At 53.3% G+C, this 23745-nt stretch overlaps 2 protein-coding genes across 5 annotated transcripts; both read right to left on the reverse strand.

Moving 5' to 3' along the window:
- Window positions 1–351: 351 nt before the first annotated feature.
- On the reverse strand, window positions 352–6721 carry ANKLE1 (ankyrin repeat and LEM domain containing 1). Of its 3 annotated transcripts, none has more exons than XM_023229787.3 (9): window positions 6384–6721; window positions 6157–6309; window positions 5616–5721; window positions 5361–5505; window positions 4399–5142; window positions 4095–4272; window positions 2487–2646; window positions 2258–2396; window positions 352–1698 (listed from the first exon to the last, which is right to left on the reverse strand). In XM_023229787.3, the coding sequence occupies exons 1-9, from the start codon at window positions 6605–6607 to the stop codon at window positions 1526–1528; spliced, it is 2022 nt and encodes a 673-aa protein (XP_023085555.1). In that variant the 5' UTR covers window positions 6608–6721; the 3' UTR covers window positions 352–1525. The 3 variants fall into 3 exon arrangements, with proteins under 3 accessions (XP_023085555.1, XP_023085557.1, XP_023085556.1); XM_023229789.3 differs by having other exon boundaries at window positions 6417–6710; XM_023229788.3 differs by having other exon boundaries at window positions 6387–6710.
- Window positions 6722–9059: 2338 nt separating this feature from the next.
- BABAM1 (BRISC and BRCA1 A complex member 1) lies at window positions 9060–21091 on the reverse strand. 2 transcript variants are annotated; one of them, XM_023229698.1, is made up of 9 exons: window positions 20953–21091; window positions 19406–19703; window positions 17349–17407; window positions 14657–14777; window positions 14496–14574; window positions 12517–12541; window positions 11741–11870; window positions 11455–11541; window positions 9060–9557 (listed from the first exon to the last, which is right to left on the reverse strand). In XM_023229698.1, the coding sequence occupies exons 2-9, from the start codon at window positions 19688–19690 to the stop codon at window positions 9354–9356; spliced, it is 990 nt and encodes a 329-aa protein (XP_023085466.1). In that variant the 5' UTR covers window positions 19691–19703; window positions 20953–21091; the 3' UTR covers window positions 9060–9353. The 2 variants fall into 2 exon arrangements, with proteins under 2 accessions (XP_023085466.1, XP_023085467.1); XM_023229699.1 differs by having other exon boundaries at window positions 19406–19741; window positions 20953–21032.
- Between the last annotated feature and the right edge of the window lie 2654 nt (window positions 21092–23745).

Consider the following 23745-nt stretch of genomic DNA (forward strand, 5'->3'; position numbering starts at 1 on the left):
GAGCTCATGCTATCCTCCCGCCTCAGCCTCCCAAAGTGCCAGGATTACAGGCGTGACACCCAACCCTGACATGACCACATTTCATCCTTACAATGATCCCCTGGAGTAGGACCTCTTTACTGCCCCCACTGTACAACCTAGGAAACCCAGGCTCAGACAGATTAAATACTGGTCTGAGGTCTCACAGCTGGGTAGCAGTGAACTTGGCTCTTGAACTGGGTAGATACCCTGAGTGCAGCTGAAGATTTGCCAGTCCATCCCGCCATGTGGGTGTCCCATGTCTGGGAGGTAAGAGCAGGCTCTATGCATTTTGACAGGAACAAGCTGCCAAAGTGTTACCAGAAAGGGGTCCTGATCCAGACCCCAAGAGAGGGTTCTCCAATCTCACACTAGAAAGAATCCAGGGTGAGTTCATAGAGTATAGTGAAAGCAAATTTATTAAGAAACAAAAGGAATAAAAGAATGGCTACTCCATAGACAGGGCAGGGCTGCTGGTTGCCCAATTTTATGGTTATTTCTTGATGATATGCTACACAAGGGGTGGATTATTCATGCCTCCCCTTTTTAGACCGTATAGAGTCTAAAGGGTAACGTCCTGACGTTGACACGGCATTTGTTTTTTTGTTTGCTTCTTTGAGGTGGACTCTCGCTCTGTTGCCCAGGTTGGAGTGAAGTGGCACAATCTCAGCTCGCTGCAACCTACGCCTCCCAGGTTCAAGTGATCCCCCTGCCTCAGCCCACCTACTAGCTGGGATTACAGGCACGTGCCACCATGCCCAGCTAATTTTTGTATTTTTAGTAGAGACAGGGTTTCACCATGTTGGCCAGGCTGGTCTTGAACTCCTGACCTCAGGTGATCTGCCCGCCTTGGCCGCCCAAAGTGCTAGGATTATAGGCATAAGCCACCGCGCCTGGCCAGCCATGGCATTTGTAAACTGTCATGGCGCTGGTGGGGGTGTAGCAATGAGGATGACCAGAGGTCACTCTTGTCGCCATCTTGGTATTGGTGGGTTTTGGCCGGCTTCTTAACTGCAACCTGTTTTATCAGCAAAGTCTTTATGACCCATTATCTTGTGCTGACCTCCTACCTCATCCTGTGACTTAGAATGCTTTAACCGTCTGGGAATGCAGCCCAGTAGGTTTCAGCCTCATTTTACCCAGCTTCTATTCAAGGTGGAGTTGCCCAGGTTCAAACGCCTCTGACAGAAGCACCAGACTTTTCCAAAGCACCTTCTGCTTCCCTACTTGTCCTCCTCCCATGACGGGGAGCTCACTACTTACTACCCCTCCAGGAGTACCATCTGTAACAAAGTCCTCTCTCAGACTGGGGGAGATCTGCCCTGGTGCTCCCTATACACACACACACACAAACACACACATACACATACACATACACACACACACACACACACACACACACACACACACACCCCTTCTGAAACCAGACGTGGGGGCTGCTGTCAGCACGGGGCAGCTGGAACATTCAAACATTTCTTCCCAGGCTGGATGGCCAACTCCCCAGCACTCAGCCCCGGGCCTGGATGTCCTGGGGACGAAGCTGTCGCTCGCCTTCAGCCAGGAAGACGAGGAGGGCGCGGTGCAGCAGGTGCACCCCCAAGCGCCGGCGACGAGCAGGTGGCCAGCCTGCCACCACTCCATAGCAGTGCCCTTGTTTCTGGTTGGTGAGCATCTGGATCCCTGGAGAAATTGGATGTGAGGTCACAGGGGCAGCCATGGGGACACCTCCCCATCCAGCAGAAGTGTGCGATAGCAGGCGGCTGGGTATGGTGGCTCACGCCTGTAATCCCAACACTTTGGGTAGATCACATGAGGCCAGGAGTTCAAGAACAGCCTGGCCAACATGGTGAAATTCCATCTCTACTAAAAATACAGAACTTAGCTTGGCATGATATGGTGATACATGCCTGTAATCCCAGCTACTTGGGAGGCTGAGGCACAAGAATCGCTTGAACCTAGGAGGCAGAGGCTGCAGTGAGTTGGGATCATGCCACCACACTCCAGCCTGGGCGACAGAGTCTCACACACACACAAAAAAGTATGTGACAGCAAACCCAATGTGTATTACCCTTGAGTGGGGATAAACCAGTGGAGCAAAATACATGCATGTTCAGGTTCAAAGTTGGTGCTCAATAATTGCTCAGTCAACAAATGAACACCCCTCAGAAGCAAAAAAAATGAGGGAACTAGAAAGCCAAATGCCTTTCCTATGACCCCATTCTATGTACCAGGCACCCACCTAGGGCTTCCACAATACACGCCTCCCGTGTATAAGCCTCCACAGCGACCACATGCTGGAAGCAATGTAGGGACACAACGCCGCAACCACTGGCCCAGATGTCCAAGATCTGACGCACCTTGGGGCAGGCCTGGGGGGGCTAGGGCAGAGTCTGGAGTCAGCACCCCCAATCCCCTCCCCTGCCCATGGCCTGACTGCCCTCGCTGAACCCTGATCCCTGTCCTCACACCTGTTTTCTTGACCGCCCATGGTGACCAAGGGCTTCCCAAAGGTGGACATATGGCCGGGCCCTCGTCCCTTTGCCCACGTAGAAGATGGCACGGACGAAAGTCTGAAGGCGCTCAGCTGGGGTCAGTGAGAAGGCTCGGGCTGGCAGGTCCTGAGTCTCCCTAGATGAAGGGGGCAGCTCATACAAGGAAAAGTGGATAGAGTGGTCCCCAGAGGCAGTCCTTAAAGTCATATGTCTAGTGACTCCTGATTACAGGATCAGAGAAAGGCAGTGGCTCCCCAAAGACATTCAGCAACTTGCTTTTTTTTTTTTAGACAGACTTTCACTCTTGTTCTCCCGGCTGGAGTCCAATGGCACGATCTCAGTTCACTGCAACCTCCACCTCCCAGGTTCAAGTGATTCTCCTGCCTCAGCCTCCCGAATAGCTGGGATTACAGCCATGCGCCAACATGCCTGGCTAATCTTGTATTTTTAGTAGAAATGGGGTTTCTCCATGTTGATCACACTGGTCTCTAACTCCTGACCTCAGGTGATTCGCCCACCTCAGCCTCCCAAAGTGCTGGTATTACAGGCGTGAGCCACCATGGCTGGCTGGGGCTCACGCTTGTAATCCCAACACTTTGGGAGGCCGAGGCAGGAGGATCACTTGAGGCCGGGAGTTTGAAACCAGTCTGGCCAACATGGTGAAACCCCATATCTAGGCCGGGCGCGGTGGCTCAAGCCTGTAATCCCAGCACTTTGGGAGGCCGAGACGGGCGGATCACGAGGTCAGCAGATCGAGACCATCCTGGCTAACACGGTGAAACCCTGTTTCTATTAAAAAATATAAAAACCTAGCCGGGCGAGGTGGCGGGCGCCTGTAGTCCCAGCTACTTGGGAGGCTGAGGCAGGAGAATGGCTTAAACCCGGGAGGCGGAACTTGCAGTGAGCTGAGATCCGGCCACTGCACTCCAGCCTGGGCGACAGAGCGAGACTCCGTCTCAAAAAAAAAAAAAAAAAAGAAACCTCATATCTACTAAAATTACAAAAAAAATTAGCCAGGCATGGTGGCATATGCCTGTAATCCCAACTACTTGGGAGGCTGAGGCACAAAAATCGCTTGAACCCAGGAGGCAGAGGTTGCAGTGAGCCAAGACTGCACTACTACATTCCAGCCTGGGTGAAAGTGTGAGACTCCACCTCAAAAAAAAAAAAAAAAAAAAAAAAAGAGGCTGGTGTGGTGGCTCACGCCTATAATCCCAGCATTTTAGGAGGCCAGGGTGGGCGGATTACCTGAGGTCAGGAGTTCAAGACCAGCCTGGCCAACATGTTTAAACCTCGTCTCTACCAAAAATACAAAAATTAGCCGGGTGTGGTGGCGGGTGCCTGTAATCCCAGCTACTTGAGAGGCTGAGACAAGAGGATTGTTTGAACCCAGGAGGTGGAGGTTGCAGTGAGCCGAGACGGCACCATTGTACTCCAGCCTTGGCAACAAGAGTGAAACTCTGTCTTAAAAAAAAAAGAAGAAGCAGCTGATGATTAGAGAGGGCTCTTAAGGGTACACAGCAAATAAAAACCAATCCCCAAATTTTCTAGCTTCCATTTCTGGGGCTTTCCTGCCCTAAGTACCTGGGGTCCAGCAGCAGATACGTGAAGCTAGACTTCACGACCCCCTCCCGCCACCTCCTGGCAGGATCTGGCTGCTCAAACTGCTGGGCCAGCGTGTCTTCATCTGCCTGGACATCTGGAATACAGCCTGTCCGCAGGGCTGCAGCCAGTTCTAGGCTGTGCCCTGAAAACTCTGGGCCTGGAAGTCAAGGGAGATGGAGGAAGGGATGATTCTAAGATGAAGAGGGAAATGGGGCTGAGAGCTGGGGTTCTCTAGGAGATTCCTGGAGGCTCCCTGGATTCCACATGCCCTGGGGAGACTAACCAGGCGCAATCTGGGCTTCCTTCAGCCGCTGGAGGTAGAATCGCCGGGTGAAGGGTGTGACAGGGCCAGGATTCTCACCAAGCGCTTGGAGCCCCTGCAGCAACTCCAAGTCAGACACAATGGAGACTGGCTGGTCCTGGCAAGAGTCGACAGGGTCCCTGCCACCTGTAGAGCTTGCTTCATCCTCTGTCAGCCAGAGCGTGGCCATGTCACTATCAATGGATGTCTGGTGCTCCCACAGGCCGTGGCAGTCAGAAGCTCCAGGGGGTGGTGTCTGTGGGGGGCTATGAGCTGGACTCCTGTCTAGGAGAGGCATGCAGGAAGGGGAGGACTGGAAGCCAGCAGCATTTCGTGGGGTCAGAGTCAGGGCCTGCAGACGGGCATTCAGCTCTGCCTCCGTGCCCTGAGACCTAGGTACCCTCTGGGTGGCATGGACAACATGCAGAAGTCCTTGCCTGATCGGTGGTAATGACCCAGCCCGAGTGGACTCGGGAGTGTCCGAGGCTGGGTCCTTGGCTCCAGAGACCTCAACCGCTGTGATGAAAGAGGCATCTGAGCTGTAATCCCAGTGCCCTGGAGGGGACGCTGAGCTCCCATCTTTGTCCACAATTTCAAGGGGAACAGGGAGGCTGGGGGGTCCTGGGTCAGCCTCCAAGCCCATGTCCCTGTTGTCACCTCTGCATGGCTGCGTTTGGAGTGCTATGGAGTCCAGCATCTCATCAGGAGATCCAGAGAGGCCTGGAGCTGCAGGTGAGAGTGGGGGTCAGAGAGGAGAGGAGGAGGGATGAGACAGCAATGGGAATAGGATCAGACGTAAGAAGGAGATAGGAACGTCTGAGGCCAAAAAAGCTGGCCACAGATAGTGGACGTAAGACAGAACCAATAGGCGGGGTGGGGGAGACAGTGGATGCCAGGGACTGGTCCAGAAGTCAAGCCCCAGCAGCCCTGCAGGCCCTACTCACTGCCAGGTGCAGCCTCGGACTCCTGGGTCTCTGTCCCGATCCCGGTCCGGGTCCGGGTCCTGGTCCGCATGTCGAGGTCTTGCAGGACTCGCGCACACTCCAGGTGTCCCTGCTGCAGGGCCAGGTCCAGCGGCCGGAGTCCATCCTACAGGGGCGCGGTCAGCAGGGGGCTCTCGAGGCCCTCTTACCTTCCTTCCCTCCCTCCCTCCCTCTTGGCTCGCCCAGCCTTTCTTTGCCCGCGCAGTGCCTCCCAACCTGGTCGCGCAGCGCCGGGTTCCCTCCTTGGCTCAGCAGCAGCTCCAGGCCGCGGCGGCAGCCCCAGGCAGCGGCCACATGCAGCGGCGTCAGTGCCTCGACAGATCTGGGGCGGCAGCGCAAGAGGGGTCATTGTAGACTCAGCCTCCTGGCAGGAATCCCAATCTCCACTCTGGGGACCCGGAGCCTTCGTTCTCGGGCCCCCGATCTCCACTGTCCACCCTGGGACACTGCCCTTGGAACCTAGATGCTATGACCTCAGGCCAGGACCCAAACCTCTGTCGTCTGACCCTGGAGCCTCCACCACAAGATCTGAACCCTTGGTCCTAGCGCAGCCCCATTCCCCGCCCTCGGTCTGGGGCCCCAGCGCCTCCCTCCAGCCCTAGCCCCTGCCTTTGGACCCCCAAGTTCCCTCCCCAAGATTCCCCCAAACCCCACCCTCGGGCTCCGAGGCCCTGGCCCGGGATGGTGGGGCGCCCCTTCCCGGATTCCCAGACTTCGGCTTGGGGAGACCCCGCCCCGGACCCAGGCTCTACCTTACCGAGCGTTGGCGTCCCCGCCTTGGCGCAGTAGGGCCCCGAGGCAACGCAGGCCACGCGGGTGCCGGGCTCCGGCCGCCAAGTGCACAGCCGCTGCGCCATCCTCCAGCACCAAATTAGGGTCCGCGCCGCAGCGCAGCAGCTCCTCTACCGCCCTGCAAACACCAGGGTCAGAGTGGACTCGGGTCAAAGACCCCCACTCCTGGCCCGCTCCCGGCCCCGCCCTCACCACGGCTCCTCCTCCCGCAGCGCCGCCCGCAACCTGCGAGCCAGGAGGGCCTCGGAGCACATGCCCTGGCGGGGTCCGAAGCGCATCTCCTGGCGGGTGGATTTCCTACTTCCCGCGGCGGGTTTGTGGGCATGCGCCGCTCCGCCCCTCGGCTCGGGGGTACCCTCTCCCGGGCTGAGCAGGGTTCCTAGCCAGGCTGCCCCGCGCCGCACCGGGGTCCACATCGGGGTTCGAGAGCTTTGGTGTTCGCAGAGGCCCGTGACACCCGGAGGCGCTCAAGCAGGGGCTGGGACCGCCGATAAGAGCCTGGGCGGGAGGATGCCACCGGGTGTGCCACTATCTCATTTAAAAACGGGAAACACGAAGGCACCCGACTCGAGTGGGTGGAGCTACGACTAGGAAAGTCCGGGGTGCCGCAGGTCTTTAAGTCTCAGGGAATCTTCTGCAAGGGTGGCCTCTGGGAGGGCGCATGGCCTTATGAGAGGCTTAGGCCGGGCACGGTGGCTCACACCTGTAATCCCAGCACTTCGGGAGGCCCAGGCAGGAGGGTTGCTTGAGCTCTGGAGTTCGAGATCAGCCTGGGCAACTTGGATAAACCCTGTCCCTACAAAAAGTACAAAAAACTAGCCGGGCGTGGTGGCTTGCGCCTGTGGTCCCAGCTACTTGGGAGGCTGAGTTGGTAGACTCTCCTGGGCCCGGAAGTTCGAGGATGCAGTGAGCCATGATCACACCACTGCACTCCAGCCTGGGCAACAGAGCAAAACGCTGTCTCAGAACACAAACAAGTAAATAAATAAATAAATACATACATACATAAAATAGAGGCTTTAATTTCCAACCCCCAGGCCGAGGGCCCGGCTCACGCCTTTAATCATAGTGCTTTGGGAGGTTGAAGCAGGAGGATCGCTTGAGGCTACTAGTTTGTTGTTATTTTTCCTTTCTTTTTGTGAGTGCAGGAGTTTGAGACCAGCCTGGGCAACAGAGTGAGGCCATGTCTGTTTGGTTTTTGTTGTTGTTGTTTTTGAAACAGATCTTACTCAGTCGCCCAAACTGGAGTGCAGTGGCGCAATCTGAGCTCACTGCAACATTTGCCTCCCGGGTTCAAGTTATTCTCCTGCCTTGGCCTCCTGAGTAGCTGGGATTACAGGCATGTGCCACCACACTCAGCTAATTTTTGTATTTTTAGTAGAGATGGGGTTTCACCATGTTGTCCAGGCTGGTCTCGAGCTCCTGACCTTAGGTGATCTGCCTGCCTCAGCCTCCCAAACTACTGGGATTACAGGCGGAGACCTTGTCTTTATTATTTATTATTATTTTTTTTTTTTTGAGACGGCGTTTTGCTCTTGTTGCCCAGGCTGGAGTGCAGTGGTGTGATCTCAGCTCACTGCAACCTCCTCCTCCCAGGTTCAAGCGATTCTCCTGCCTCAGCCTCCCCAGTAGCTGTGATTACAGGCATGCACCATCACGCCTGGCTAATTTTTGTATTTTTAGTAAAGACAGGGTTTCACCATGTTGGTCAGGCTGGTCTTGAACTCCTGACTTTGTGATCCGCCTGCCTTGGCCTCCCAAAGTACTGGGATTACAGCCATGAGCCACCACGCCTGGCCAAGACCCTGTCTTTAAAATCAATCTTTTTAAAAATTTCCAGCCCCCGTTCTGTGTTGCCCATGTTCAATCCAGCGCAACTAGGACTTCAGTATTTTGGAGGGCTGGACCTCTGAGTCTTAGTGTCCCATCTGCAAAATGTGAGAATCCTAACGAAGCTGATGCAGGGACTGAACAGGAGCTTGGGCACAAGGGTCTGACACACGCAATAGGTTCCCGAAAAATGTTCATAGGGAGGAAAAGCAGTCACTTGATAAAGCTATTTGTGTTTACTTTTGAGATAGAATCTTGCTCTGTTGCCCAGGCTGGAGTGCAGTGTTGCGATGACAGTTCACTGCAGCCTTGACCTCCTAGGCTCAAGTGATCCTCCCACTTCAGCCTCCCAAGCAGCTGGGAATCACAGGCGTCAGCCACCAACCCTGGCTAATTTTTGCATTTCCTGTAGAGACAGGAAATGTTGCTATGTTGTCCAGGGTGGTCTTGAACTCCTGGCCTCAAGCAACCCTCCTATCATGGCCTCACTACTGCTGATGGAGCTGTTAAACCTCCCCCTTAGGGATGTATGATCCAGGCCTGGCTGATCAGAACACCATACAACCCTGGCACATGACTAGCTCTTAATTGAAGGTCATGTAAGCCCCCAAGGAAGTCCAGTCATATCCAGGTGCTGAGAGAACTCTGCCTTGACCTGGGTTGGGGTCTGGGGAGTGGCTGGAGCCATCATACACCTTTCCATTTGTTGGGGGGTAAGCAGGGCACATTGACTGGCAACCATGTAGTACCCTCCCCAATGGCAATGTTGTCCTAGAACCTGGATACAGCCAAGCCTGAAGCTGTTGTCTTGGCTTTTTCATCTTTTTTATTTTTGAACTTTTCATTTTTATTTGAGAAAAGCTCTCGCTCTGTCACCAGGGTGGAGTACAGTGGTGCGATCTCAACTCGCTGCAACCTCTGCATCCCAGGGGCTTTTTCATCCACAAGAAAGCAGCCACTCACCTTTGCTCAGTGGCTAAGTTTTCTGTCACTTGCAATGAAGATGATCCCAATTAACACAAAGTGATTGGTGTGGACTTTGGTTAACGAGTCTCAAATTTTTATTTTGATGGCAAAAATCACACAGGGAAGAACCAAAATTATCCATGACAAACTAGGAGTGGAAATGGGCTGGGAAACACGGAAGATGGGTGCCCACAGTTCCTGGGATCCCTCTTGGAATCCTGGGTTTCCCTCCTAGGACCCCCCAAGGTACCCTAGGTGCCTCCTGGAACCCCCTGACCCCTGAGGTCCCAAGGAACCCAGTTTGAGAACCAAGGCTTAAGGCCAAGGACTTCCTTGCACAAGAAGATGCAGATGTACAGGGATGATTCAGACAGTGGCCTCAACCTCAGTGGCTTCATCCTCCTCCTCCAGCAGGCTGTAGGAAGCATGGCTCTGGCAGGGCCGCTGCAGGGGGTGGGCCAACAGTTTCGCCATGCAGTTGTGCAACTCCAGGGCTGGCCCAGCCAGCGCCACCTCATACTTGTAGCTGGTACCCTTGGTATCCAGGCTGCCCATGAAGGCAAACATGTCCTGGGGAGGGGCAGGGGTCAGTGAAGGTCTGTTCAGGCAGAGGTTACCCCAATAGGCCCTTCATATCCCTGGAGGGCTTCTGAGAAGAGGGGACATCTGGGGTAGGTTCTACAGGGTGAAGAGGAGTTTGCCAAGCAGAAACCATTCATGCATTGAGCAAACATTCCCTGCCACGGACCCAGTGTTAGGGATCCGAAGAGGTCCCAGTCATGGCCCCCAAAGAGTCCCCAGTGTGGAGAGACACAGTCACATACGGACACATTCTCCTGGCCCCCACTTTGATCCTTCTTGAAAAACAGGGAGGGCTTCTCAGAGGAGGGATTTTTTATTTTACTTTTTTTTTATTGTTGAGACAGGGTTTCACTGTTGTTCCCAGGCTGGAGTGCAATGGCACGATCTCAGTTCATTGCAACCTCCAACTCCCAGGTTCAAACGATTCTCCTGCCTCAGCCTCCTGAGTAGATGGGATTACAGGCATGCGCCACCATGCCCGGTTAATTTTGTATTTTTTTTTTTTTTTTTTTTGAGACGGAGTCTTGCTCTGTCGACCAGGCTGGAGTGCAGTGGCTGGATCTCAGCTCACTGCAAGCTCCGCCTTCCCAGGTTCACGCCATTCTCCTGCCTCAGCCTCCCAAGTAGCTGGGACTACAGGCGCCCGCCACCTCGCCCGGCTAGTTTTTTTGTATTTTTTAGTAGAGACGGGGTTTCACCGTGTTAGCCAGGATGGTCTCGATCTCCTGACCTCGTGATCCGCCCGTCTCGGCCTCCCAAAGTGCTGGGATTACAGGCTTGAGCCACCACGCCCGGCCAATTTTGTATTTTTAGTAGAGACACGGTTTCCCCATATTGGTCAGGCTGGTCCGAACTCCCGACTCAGGTGATCCACCTGCCTCGGCCTCCCAAAGTGCTGGGATTACAGGTGTGAGCCACCGCTGCCTGGCCCGATTTTTATTTTTTGACACAGGGTCTCCGCCCTGTCACCCAGGCTGGAGTGCAGTGGCTTGATCATAGCTCACTGCAATCTCCACCTTTTGGGCTCAAGTGAGCCTCCTAACTCAGCCTCCCGAGTAGCTGGGACCACAGGCATACGCCACCACGCCTGGCAAGAGGGGGTACTTTTGATTTGGGTATTGAGGTATGAGGAGGAGCTGGTCTCAACTCCCTGTTCATAGTTGGGTAAACTGAGGTTCAGAGAAGTAAGTAGTACACTCGAGGTCCCACAGCTAGTTCAGGTCTGGGATGTGAAGGCCCAGCAGGGCCTGGGGAGTCCAAGACGGATGGATGCTCCAGGCTGAGGGCACCGCAAGGTCAAAGGCAGGAAGAAAGGGAAGAGGGAGCCAGTTGTGGTGGCTCACACCTGTAATCCCAGCACTTTGGGAGGCTGAGGCAGGCAGATCACCTGAGGTCAGGAGTTCAAGACCAGCCTGGCCAACATGGTGAAACCCCGTCTCTACTAAATATACAAAAATTAACCTGGTGTGATGGCAGGTACCTGTATTCCCAGCTACTCGGGAGGCTGATGCATGAGAATTGCTTGAACCCAGGAAGCAGAGGTTGCAGTGGGCCGAGATCGTGCCACTGCACTCCAGCCTGGGAGACAGACAGACGGAGACTCTGTCTCAAACAAAAAAAAAAAAAACAGAAAGAAAGAAAGGAAAGCAAGGAACACTGGGGATGGGGGAGGCAGGACTCAAGATGTTTGCCTGGACCATTGTCCCAGTGGCTGCCACAGGAGACAACTGGGAAACAGCTGTTCAATGACCAAATGCCATGACCCACCCCGGCCAGGGCTCCAGGGCTACCAAATGGAGGTAGAGACCCCCAGAGCCAGCGCAGGTGTGTTCCGAGACATCCTGTCCACACCCGCCTGCCACTCACACCTCCTGCGGCCTCTCACCTTCCAGCTCATCTCCTCCTCCTTCTCCTCGGTGCCATTGTGGATGTAAACAACGTCAAAGAAGAAATATGGGCACTGGAACATTTTCTGTGGGGGAAGTAAAGAACACCAGCCTCTGGGGCTTGGGTCACCCCATGCCCCATGTCTATAACTCCCCTATTTCTGCCTCAGACTCTGGGAACTTGCCCCTAGGCACTCCAGCCTCTGTGGTTGGGAAGTCCCTCCTGGTGTCTAACCACCATCCTCATGGCTGCAGGCACCCCTCCCTATCCCAGGCCTCACCTACCTTCATGGGCTCCGTCAAGGAGAACTGGGGCTGGCAGGGTGGACGGCTGTAGACAAGGATGGTGCGGACCACATATGGTGGGGGAATCGTCTGCACGTTCTCTGTTACCGGAAGCTCAGTTTTCTGCTGGCTGCATACCCGGAAGGAGGGAGCAGTCAGAGCAGCCTGTGGGGGCCTGCCCCTCTTATCACCCTCAGAGAGACCCCAGATGCTCACCGGGCAGGTGAGGCCCCACTGATGTCTCCCAAGTTCACTGCTGCCTGTGAGGCGTCCCGTAAGCGGTTCCCTCTGCCCTGAGCATGTTCCCAGCCTCACCCCTCTGAGTGCAATGGTGAGATCTCAGCTCACTGCAACCTCTGCCTCCCAGGTTCAAGCAATTCTCCTGCCCCGGCCTCTCAAGTAGCTGGGATTACCGACGCCCATCACCATGTCCAGCTAATTTTTGTTTTTTGTTTTTTTTTTTTTTGAGACGGAGTCTAGCTCTGTCGCCCAGGCTGGAGTGCAGTGGCCGGATCTCAGCTCACTGCAAGCTCCACCTCCTGGGTTTACGCCATTCTCCCGCCTCAGCCTCCCGAGTAGCTGGGACTACAGGCGCCCGCCGCCACGCCCGACTAGGTTTTTGTATTTTTTTAGTAGAGATGAGGTTTCACAGTGTTAGCCAGGATGGTCTCGATCTCCTAAGACTCCCTAGATTATTTCTGGGCTATTCGGGGCTTCTTCCCGCAAGTGACCCTTCTCTTTGAAGGTGAGTAAGAATTTCTCCGCAGGGGACTTACATGAGGCTGAAAAGTCCTTCCAGATCTGGTGGGGATGCTAAGGAGAAGGCTGGTAGAGCACGAGTGAACAGGAACAGGTGGCTTCCCCGGTCCTGATGCCAGAGGAGACTGGGCACTCCTGCAGACGCACCATGTGACCCTGCCAAGTCACTTGCCCTCTCTGACACTCGAATTCCCCTCAGCATAGATCACAAAATATGGTGCTGGCACCAGATGACTTTAAGACTCTTGGTATGCCAGGCACAGTGGCTCACGCCTGCAATCTCAGCACTTTGGGAGGCCAAGGTGGGTGGACCACCTGAGGTCAGGAGTTCGAGACCAGCCTGGCCAACATGGTGAAACCCCATCTCTACTAAAAATACATTAGCTGGGCCTGGTGGCGCATGTCTGTAATCCCAGCTACTTGGGAGGTTAAGGCAGGAAAATTGCTCGAACTTGGGAGGTGGAGATTGCGGTGAGCCGAGATCGTGCTGCTGCACTCCAGCCTGGGCAACAAGAGCGAGACTCTATCTCAAAAACAATAATAAATAAGAACCACAGGGAGCCATGGGAGGTTTTGGAGCAGAGATGGGACGGAATCCAATTTGTTTTAAAACAGAATGGGGCTGGGCATCGTGGCTCATGCCTGTAATCTCAGCACTTTGGGAGGCTGGGGTGGGAGGATCACTTGAGCCCAGGAATTCAAGACCAGCCTGGGCAACATAGCAAGACCCCATCTCTAAAAAACATACAAAATTGGCCGGGCGCGGTGGCTCAAGCCTGTAATCCCAGCACTTTGGGAGGCCGAGACGGGCAGATCACGAGGTCAGGAGATCGAAACCATCCTGGCTAACACAGTGAAACCCCATCTCTACTAAAAAATACAAAAAACCTAGCCGGGTGAGGTGGCGGGCACCTGTAGTCCCAGCTACTCAGGAGACTGAGGCAGGAGAATGGCGTGAACCCGGGAGGCGGAGCTTGCAGTGAGCTGAGATCCGGCCACTGCACTCCAGCCCGGGCGACAGAGTGAGACTCCGTCTCATAAAAAAAAAAAAAAAACATACTAAATTAGCCTGGTGTGGTGGTGCACACCTATAATCCCAGCTACTTGGGAGGCTGAGGCAGGAGAATCACTTGAACCTGGGAGGTGGAACTTATAATGAGCCAAGATCGCACCATTGCACTCAGCCAGGGCAACGAGAGCAAAACTCTGTCTCAAAAAAAAAAAAAAAAAAAAAAAAAACCAAAAAAAACCCAAAAGCTCCCCTTTCCTGCATGGCTGGGGCCACTGTCCTCAAAACAAAAGAGCCAGGGGTGTTCTTGTCCTCCTGAAAAAAACTCTAACCATTTTTTACCTTTTCAACTTACAAGAGTCCTATTCTGTTTCAGTTTTGGGCCACATATGAGCCTTTTATGTCCAAATTACCATAAACTGTCCTGCGCCCGGGTTCAAGGGGCTGTAGGAGGAATGATGACATTTCTGTCACACACTGCCATTTACTGAGCACCAACTGTATGCCCAGCCCTGTGTGAGGTGATCCCCTTGTGGGTAAATTCTGGACCTCCTGAGTACAAATAAGGTACTTCTTTTTTTTTTTTTTTTTAAGACGGAGTCTCACTCTGTCATCCAGGCTGGAGTGCAGTGGCGAGATCTCAGCTCACTGCAACCTCCTCCTCCTGGGTTCAAGTGATTCTTGAGCCTCAGCCTCACAAGTCGCTGGGATTACAGGCGGGGACCACCGTGCGGAGACCACCGTGCCTGCACCAAATGAAGTACTTTCGCTTCTGTATTATTACAGCATCTCCATGGGGTAGGCAGCTTTGTGCCTTCCACAGTACAGATGGGGAAACTGAGGCTCAGAGGGGTGACTTTCCCAGCCTTGGCAGGACTGAGATCTGAACTTCAGCCAGCCAGAGTCAGGACTCACACTTTCCTGAGCCCCAAGGACGACAGAAGGAGACAGCCCCCTTCACAGGGACACCCCTGCCAGGAAGGATACTGAAGGTGGAACAGGAGGCCGTCTCCAGATCATAGAGGCAGCTGCAGAGCTCACGGGGGTCGGAGGTCAGGCCGGACAGCTGCAGGGAAGCAAAGGCCTCAGCGCGGTGCTCCTCGGGCCCCAGGGGACCCCAGGGCACCCAGCGCCTGCCCAGGCCTCACCCATGCCGTGTCATCATTCACCACCACCAGTGCAAACTCGTGGCTTTTGTCGATCTTGTGTTTTGTCCGCACGAACATCTCGATCATCTTCTGGGAGACGTTGAGGGCGTTGGTTTTGGAGCTGGAGAGGCAGAGTACAGGGGAATTAAGGGAATCTCAGGGCCGGGCGCGGTGGCTCACGCCTGTAATCCCAGCACTTTGGGAGGCCGAGGCGGGTGGATCATGAGGTCAGGAGTTCAAGACCAGCCTGGCCAAGATGGTGCAACCCCGTCTCTACTAAAAATACAAAAAAATTAGCCAGGCGTGGTGGCGGGCACCTGTAATACCAGGTACTCAGGAGGCTGAGTCAGAGAACTGCTTGAACCCAGAAGGCGGAGGTTGCAGTGAGCCGAGATTGTGCCACTGCATTCCAGTCTGGGCAACAGAGTGAGACTCAGTCTCAAAAACAAAAAAAGATTCCTTCAGCCACCCTCCTCTGAGAACCCTGTACCAGCCCCATGATAAGGCCCTAGAGGTACAGGTCACACTGCAGGCGGATGGCGGAGCTCAGCCACAAACCCAGTAGACTGGCTGACATCTGAGCTCCTGCCCTCTCCAAATGGTCCCTCTGTGCATATGGGGATCAAGGTTCCTCTAGACTTACTGCAGGAACTTTGCTCAGCCATGGGCTGATTGCCGCTGAGGGGAAGGAGGTGCCATCTTCAACATCTCCAAGGAGGCCCTCAAGCCCCATCCAGGCCCTGCCACTCAAACTGCCCCCTACCCCAGATACATGGCTCCAGGCAAGTATCACGTGTAGGCAGCACATGACTCCAGACAAGGGCTTCAGGGCCAGCTGGGCCTGGGTCCCAATCCTGGCTCTGCCCCATTGCTCTGAGCCCTCAATTGAGCAGGTCACTTTGCTTCTTGGCATCTCCAAGTCATTGCTATGAAGGGAGACTCAATGGGTCATAGCCTTAACATTACCAGTTGTCCTTGCTACTCTTTTTTTATTTTACTTTTTGTGAGATGGAGTTCTGTTCTTGTTGCCCAGGCTGGAGTGCAATAGCGTGATCTCAGCTCACCGCAACCTCCGTCTCCCGGATTAAAGTGATTCTCCTGCCTCAGCCTCCTCAATATCTGGGACTACAGACATGCGCTACCGTGCCCAACTAATTTTTGTATTTTTTTTTTGTCTTTTTTTTTTTTTTTTTTTCCTTTTTTTTGTGGGACAGGGTCTCGCTGTATTACCCAGGCAGGTCTCGAACTCCTGGGCTCAAGCTATCCTCCCGCCTCTGCCTCCCTGAGAGCTGGGATTACAGGCGTGAGCCACTGCGCCCGGCCAATTTTTGTATTTTCAGTAGAGGTGGGGGTTTCACTATGTCAGCCAGGCTGGTCTCAAACTCCAGACCTCGTGATCTGCCCATCTCGGTCTCCCAAAGTAATCCCAGCACTTTGGGAGGCCGAGGTGGGCGGATCACAAGGTCAGGAGATCGAGACCACCCTCACTAACACGGCGAAACCCCGTGTCTACTAAAAACACAAAAAAATTAGCCGGGCGTGGTGGAGGTGGGCACCTGTAGTCCCAGCTACTCGGGAGGCTGAAGCAGGAGAATGGCGTGAAACCAGGAGGCGGAGCTTGCAGTGAGCGGAGATAGTGCCACTGCACTCCAGCCTGGGCGACAGCGAGATTCCGTCTCAAATAAAAAAAAGACAAGGTTGGCCGGGCGCGGTGGCTCAAGCCTGTAATCCCAGCACTTTGGGAGGCCGAGACGGGCGGATCACGAGGTCAGGAGATCGAGACCATCCTGGCTAACACAGTGAAACCCTGTCTCTACTAAAAATACAAAAACTAGCTGGGCGAGGTGGTGGGCGCCTGTAGTCTCAGATACTCGGGAGGCTGAGGCAGAAGAATGGCGTAAACCCGGGAGGCGGAGCTTGCAGTAAGCTGAGATCCGGCCACTGCACTCCAGCCCGGGCGACAGAGCAAGACTCCTCCTCAAAAAAAAAAAAAAAAAAAAAAAAAAGACAAGGTCTCACTCTATCACTCAGGCTGGAGTGTGGTGACAAAATCATAGCTCACTGCAGCCTCAAACTCTTGGGATCAATCAATCCTGCCAGCTTGCCCTCCCAAGTAGCTGGGACTCTAGGAGCATGCCACCATGCCCAGCCAAGGCAGGCAGACTTCAGATCAGGAGTTTTGAGACCAGCCTGGCCAACATGGCAAAACTCTTGTCTCTACTAAAAATATAAAAATTAACCAAGCATGGTGGCACATGCCTGTAATCTCAGCTACTCGGGAGGCTGAGGCACAAGAATCACTTGAACCTGGGAGGTGGGGGTTGCCGTGAGCTGAGCTCACTCCATTGCACTCCAGCCTGGGCAAGGGAGCGACACCCTCTCTCAAAAACAAATAAATGAATAAATACATACATATTTATATATATATATATATATTTTTTAGAGAGATGGGGTCCATGTTGCCCAGACTAGTCTTGAACCCCTAGCCTCAAGTGATCTTCCTATCTCGGCCTTCCGAGTCACTGGGATTACAGGCATGAGCCACTGCACCTGGCTCTTGCTACTCTCTGATACTGCCAGGCCCTGAAGCCAGACCAAGCTGGTGTGAGTTTCAGAGTGAGAGCCCCGTATCTTTGGGGCTTGACCCTCCCGGCCATGGCCGCATGTTCAAGCCCTAAAATGTCCCTCTTACCCGTTGAACGACTCCAGCTTTGGCAGTGACATTTCCTCTGACAGGTCCAGGCAGATAATCTGCAAGGTAGTTGGAGGGTGGTGAGCATCCTCTGACTTTAACGTTGGCTCCCACACCACTTACTGGCCCTCTTCAAGCTACCCTGTCTGAAAAGGCAGTACGGTGACCCCTAATCGTGAGCCAAGCCATCCACTTTGAAAAGCAATGGCTTAGAAGCATGGGCGCTGAACTGGGAGTCCATGTAGAAAAGCAAATCAATGAGCCAGAGAATGTGTGACACAGAAACACAGAAATGAGGATATAGTGGGTCTAACTGTGGCTCCCAAAAGATATGTCCACCCAGAACCTGAGAATGTGACCTTATTTGGCCAGGCACAGTGGCTCACACCTGTAATCCCAGCACTTAGGGAGGCCAAGGTAGGCGGATCACTTGAGGTCAGGAGTTTGAGACCAGCCTGGCCAACATGGCGAAACCCCATCTCTACTAAAAATACAAAAAATTGGCTAGGTGTGGTGGCACGCACCTGTAATCCCAGCTACACAGGGAGGCTAAACCAAGAGAACTGCTTGAACCCGGGAGGTGGAGGTTGCAGTGAGCCCTGATTGCACCACTGCACTCCAGCCTGGGTGACAGAGTGAAACTCTGTCTCAAAAAAAAAAACAGAGGCCAGACATGGTGGCTCCCACCTGTAATCCCAGCACCTTGGGAGGCTAAGGCAGGCAGATCATGAGGTCAGGAGATCAAGACCATCCTGGCCAACATGGTAAAACCTGGTCTCTACTAAAAAATACAAAAAGTAGTTGGGTGTGGTGGCGAGTGCCTGTAATCCCAGTTACTCGGGAGGCTGAGGCAGGAGAATCGTTTTAACCAGGGAGCTGGAGGTTGCAGTGAGCTGAGATCACACCACTGCACTCCAGCCTGATGACAGAGCGGGACTCCATCTCAAAGAAAAAGAAAAAAAAAAAAGAATGTGACCTTATTTGGAATCAGGGTCTCTGCAAATGTAATTAAAGTAAGTGTCTTGAGATAAGATCCTGTTTTGATGACAAGTGTCCTTATAGGAGATAGAAGAGAAGACAGTGAGAAAGGCTTTATGAGGACTGGACAGAATTGGGCAAAGACAGTTGAGTGTGGTGGCTCACGCCTCTAGTCCCAGCACTTTGGGAGGCCAAGGCGGGTGGATCACCTGAGCTCAGGAGTTCGAGACCAGCCAGGCCAACATGGTGAAACCCCGTCTCTCCTAAAAATTAGCCAGGCGTGGTGGCATGTGCCTGTAGTCCCAGCTACTAGGGGGACTGAGGCAGGAGGATCACTTTAACCCAGGAGGTGGAGGTTGCAGTGAGCCGAGATCATGCCACTGCACTCCAGCCTGGGCGACAGAGTGAGATTCCGTCTCAAAAAAAAAAAAAAAAAAAATTGGGCAAAGACTAGAGTGATGCAGCCATAAGCCAAGGAATGCCAGGAGCCACCAGAGGCTAGAAGAGGCAAGAAGGGACCAGGTGGGGTGGCTCATGCCTATAATCCCATCACTTTGGGAGGCCAAGGCAGGCGGATCACCTAAGGTCAGGAGTTCGAAACCAGCCTCGCCAATGTGGTGAAACCGTGTCTCTACTAAAATACAAAAATTAGCCGGGCATGGTGGCGCACACTTGTAATCCCAGCTACTCGGGAGGCTGAGGCAGGAGAATTGCTTGAACCCAAGAGGCGGAGGTTGCAGTGAGCCAAGATTGTGCCATTGCACTCCAGCCTGGGCAACAAGAGCGAAACTCCATCTCAAAAAAAAAAAAAAAAAAGACAGACAGATAGACAAAAAGAAGAGGCAAGAAAGAATCCTCCCTTAGAGCCTGCAGAGGGGGCATGGCCCTGCCGACACCTGACTTCTAGCCCCAAGAACTATGAGAGAATAAATTTCTCTGGTTGAAAGCTATCAAATCCATGGAGACATGTGGCAGCCACAGGTAACTAATACAAAGGGAATGTCTGCAGAGTGAATCCCAAAAGACGAGATGCTAGGTTTCCTAGCATCTTAGAGCCCCAGGCCACCCCTTCTACTTACCACCTTCTCTGGACAGTTGACCCTTGGTGTCCGAATTTGGACCTCAGGGGCTGGCGGGGGCACCTGCCAGGACTTAGGGCCGGCTCCTGAAGTGTTGGGGCTCCCATCATCAGCACTGGCGGCCTCACCCTCACCCTCGCTGCGGCTGCCCACGCTGGCCTGTGCCCCCACTGCCCGGTCCTCAGCCCCTTCAGGATTGGAGCGAGTGCGGGGCCGAGGCTCTGCTGCGTGCTCCTCTTCCTCCTCCTCCTCTTCAGTGGGGCTGCTGGGCTCCACCACTTCCATGGCTCCTGTGTGGCTAGATGGAACACGGACAGGGGAAGCTAGAATCCTCCCCTTGGGAATTTTGAAAACATTTGGTTATGATCGGGCGCGGTGGCTCACGCCTGTAATCCCAGCACTTTGGGAGGCCGAGGCAGGCGGATCACCTGAGGTTGGAAGTTCGAGACCAGCCTCACCAACATGGAGAAATCCCATCTCTACTAAAAATACAAAATTAGCCAGGCGTGGTGGTGCATGCGTGTAATCCCAGCTACTCGGGAGGCTAAGGCAGGAGAATCAATTGAACCTGGGAGGGGTGGCTGCAGTGAGCCAAAATCCCACCATGCACTCCACCCTGGGCAACAAGAGTGAAACTCCGTCTCAAAAAAAAAAAAAATTTGCTTACTAAGAAGGAAGAGGGGCCATGAGCCGCTTACTGATGATGAGTCACTCCTCTTAGGGAGTCTGTTTCCTCAGCTGTAGAACGAGTGCCTTTTACACCTATCAGCCGAGTAGTCACTCTGATATAAGATAACAGTCCCCCCTCTTTTTTCCTCTTTTTTTTTTTTTTAACGTAGTGCTAGCCCCATGCCCCTATTCGGCCAGTGAGCACATCCCAGCTCTCTGGTCACTGAAAATGGCTCAGGGATGGGCACATGACCCAAATCAGGCCATTGAGTGGCAGCTCTGCAACTTCTAACACTGCCATCAAGGAAAAGAGACTCCCATTAGAGTTGCAGAGCTGGGATAATAAAGTTGAGAGCTGCGAGGGGCCCCTTTTGCTACCCAGAAAACTGCTGATCGAATTCTGACCACCTGGACCCAGCTCCTATTTGACCCAATCTATAAGCCACTAACTTCCTTTTCTTCCTTAAGCCACATTGAGTAGGGTTTTCTGTTACCTAAAACTGAAAACGTCTTGGTGAATAAAGGAATAATAACCTCTAGGACACCCTCGTGCCTAGCGGGTGTCTGCATGAGGGAGAAGCAAAATATTAGGGCTGTGGTTCCTCTTGGAGAGAAACAGGACACGAATGGAACAGTTTGTCTATCTGGGCAATAGGCACGGGCTTCCCAAGATGGTCTTTGAGCTCCTTGCAGTCCCCACGCCTCTAAGGAAAACAAAGCTTTAGTGACAGCAAGAAGGATGGAGGCTAGAGTGCAGAAGTAACCAGAAATAAAAGCGGAAGCCCCAGGAAAGGCTAGGAGCTGGATCTCTCGGGGCAAAGGGAGCTAGGTCCCTAGGAACGGGCCGCGCACGCTTTCACCACCCAACTTCGGCTCACCGTAGCCTGAGCCTCCTAAATCAGCCGCCGACTCTCTAGGAAGCCGCCATCTTTACAGCCGGAAGTTGTGCGGCGCAGCCCGACGCCTCCTGGGAAATGTAGTTCAGCGGGTCGCAGAACAAGCGGAGACAGAAACTGCTTGCGGCTAGGAAGGACTTGGAAGCTGATAGGCTAATACTGGGCTAGAGGGTGGGGTTTGGAGTGCGACAGTGTCAGTGCTTCTACCGTGATAGGCTAAAACGTGGAATACAGGTGGAGCTTGCAATGTGATAGGCTAAGAGGGACGAAGACGGCCGATTTAGGGAAAGAGGAGCTGATTGGTGATTGGTGGAGCTGGCCTGAGCCTCCGTGTGAGGCAGCTATTCCCATGTGGGCGTGGCCTAAGCATCCAGGGCCCCTCCCAACTACTTAATTCCTGCTCCTTATTTTACATATATTTGCATGAATCAAAAATACTCTGGTCTTATTGGGTCACTGTAGGTGGAGGGAAGCTAAGTCGGGCCTATTTCAAGCCTGCCTCCTTTTTCATGGCTTTTTTCTTTCTTATTTTTAGAGACAGGGTATCGCTCTGTGGCCCAAACTAGACTGCAGTCACGCGATCCTGGCTAGTCACTACAGCTAAGCGATCTCTCAAGTAGCTGGGACTACAGGCGAGGACCACCGCTCAGGCTAAACCAGCCTTCCTTCTATTTTTTTTTTTTTTTTATTTTCAGACGGAGTCTCACTCTGTCGCCCAGGCCGCCGTTGTCTTCTTACTGCACACTTCCCCCTTAGCCCCAGAAGTATTTATTTATTTATTTATTTATTTATTTATTTATTTATTCATTCATTCATTCATTCATTCATTCTCCTGCCTCAGTCTCCCGAGTAGCTGGGACTACAGGCGCCCGCTACCACCCCCGGCTAATTTTTTTGTATTTTTAGCAGAGACGGGGTTTCACCGTGTTCGCCAGGATGGTCTGGATCTCCTGACCTCGTGATCTGCCCGCCTCGGCCTCCCAAAGTGCTGGGATTACAGGCTTGAGCCACCGCGCCCCGCCGTTGTTGTTTTTTTTTTGGTTTTGGTTTTGGTTTTTTGAGATGGAACCTCTCTGTGTCGCCCAGAGGTCTGTCGCCTAGAGCGGCTCTTTGAAGGCTCTAAGCCTTTGTCCAGGCAGTTCCTTCTGCCTGGAATGCTGTTCCTCCTGTTGCTTTTCTGGAAAGTTCTTCATCCTTCAAAGATCACCTTTACACAGCCCCTCCGGCTATTCTCGAATTAGAGCCTGGCCAATGTGGCAGGCTTCTTTGACCCTTAAAAAAAAAACCTGAGGGGTTGGGGGCAGTGGCTCACACTTGTAATCACAGCATTTTGGGAGGCTGAGGTGGGCGGATCATGAGGTCAAGAGTTGGAGATCAGCCTGGCCAATATGGTGAAATCCCGTCTCTACTAAAATTACAAAAAATTACCCGGGTGTGGTGGTGCACACCTGTAACCACAGCTACTCGGAAGGCTGAGGCAGAAGAATCGCTTGAACCCGGGAGGTGGAGGTTGCAGTGTGCCGAGATCACGCCACTGCACTCCAGCCTCGGTGACAGAGCAAGCTTCCATCTAAAAAAATAAAATAAATAAATAAACTGAGGCTTCAAGTGGCTCTTAAATACTTCTGGGGCTGGTGGGGTCGATGACTCATGCCTGTGATCCCAACACTTTGGGAGGGTGAGGCGGGTGGATCACCTGAGTTCAGGAGCTTAAGAGCAGCCTGGCCAACATGGCAAAAACACATCTCTAGCCGGGTGCAGTGGCTCACACCTGTAATCCCAGCACTTTGGGAGGCCAAGGCCAGTGGATTACTTGAGGTCAGGAGTTCAAGACCAGCCTGGCCAGCATGGTAAAACCCTGTCTCTACTAAAAATACAAAAATTAGCCGGGCGTTGTGGTGGGCACTTGTAATCCCAGCTACTCGGGAGGCTGAGGCAGGAGAATTGCTTGAACCCAGGAGGTGGAGGATGCAATGAGATTGCACCACTGCACTCCAACCTGGGCGACAGAACGAGACTCCATCTCAAAAAAAACAGAAAAAAAAAAGGTTGGGCGCCGTGGCTCACGCCTGTAATCCCACCAGCACTTTGGGAGGTCGAGGTGGGTGGATCACGAGGTCAGAAGATCGAGACCATCCTGGCTAACACGGCGAAACCCCCGTCTCTACTAAAAATACAAAAAAATTAGGTGGGCGTGGTGGTGGGTGCCTGTAGTCCCAGCTACTCGGGAAGCTGAGGCAGGAGAATGGTGTGAACCCGGGAGGCAAAGGTTGCAGTGAGCCGATATCGCACCACTGCACTCCAGCCTGGGCGACAGAGCAAGAAGAGAACTGTCAGCCCGCAGTGAAGAGACAAGCAGAGAAGAAGAGTTCACAGGGGAGCCAAATAAAAGCCATCAGCTCAGAGGAACATTCTAGCTCTTTTTTTTTCTTTCTTTTTGAGACAGAGTCTTGCCTTGTTACTCAGACTGGAGTGCAATGGCGTGACCATGGCTCACTGCAGCCTCAACTTCCAGGTATTAAGCAATCCTCCCACCTCAGCCTCCCGAGTAGCTGGGACTACAGGCGTATGCCACCACTCCTGGCTAAGTTTTATATTTTATGTAGAGACGGGGGTCTTGCCATGTTGCCCAGACTTGTCTTAAACTCTTGGGCTCAAGCGATCTGCCTTCCTCAGCTTCCCAGAGTGCTGGGATTACAGGCGTGAGCCATGGTGCTCGGCCCATTCTAGCTCTTGAGAAATAAAATCCAAGAGTCAGAGCTAGAAGAGCCATGG

This window comes from Piliocolobus tephrosceles, chromosome 21, assembly GCF_002776525.5.
Source record: "Piliocolobus tephrosceles isolate RC106 chromosome 21, ASM277652v3, whole genome shotgun sequence".
NCBI classification, from domain to species: domain Eukaryota; kingdom Metazoa; phylum Chordata; class Mammalia; order Primates; family Cercopithecidae; genus Piliocolobus; species Piliocolobus tephrosceles.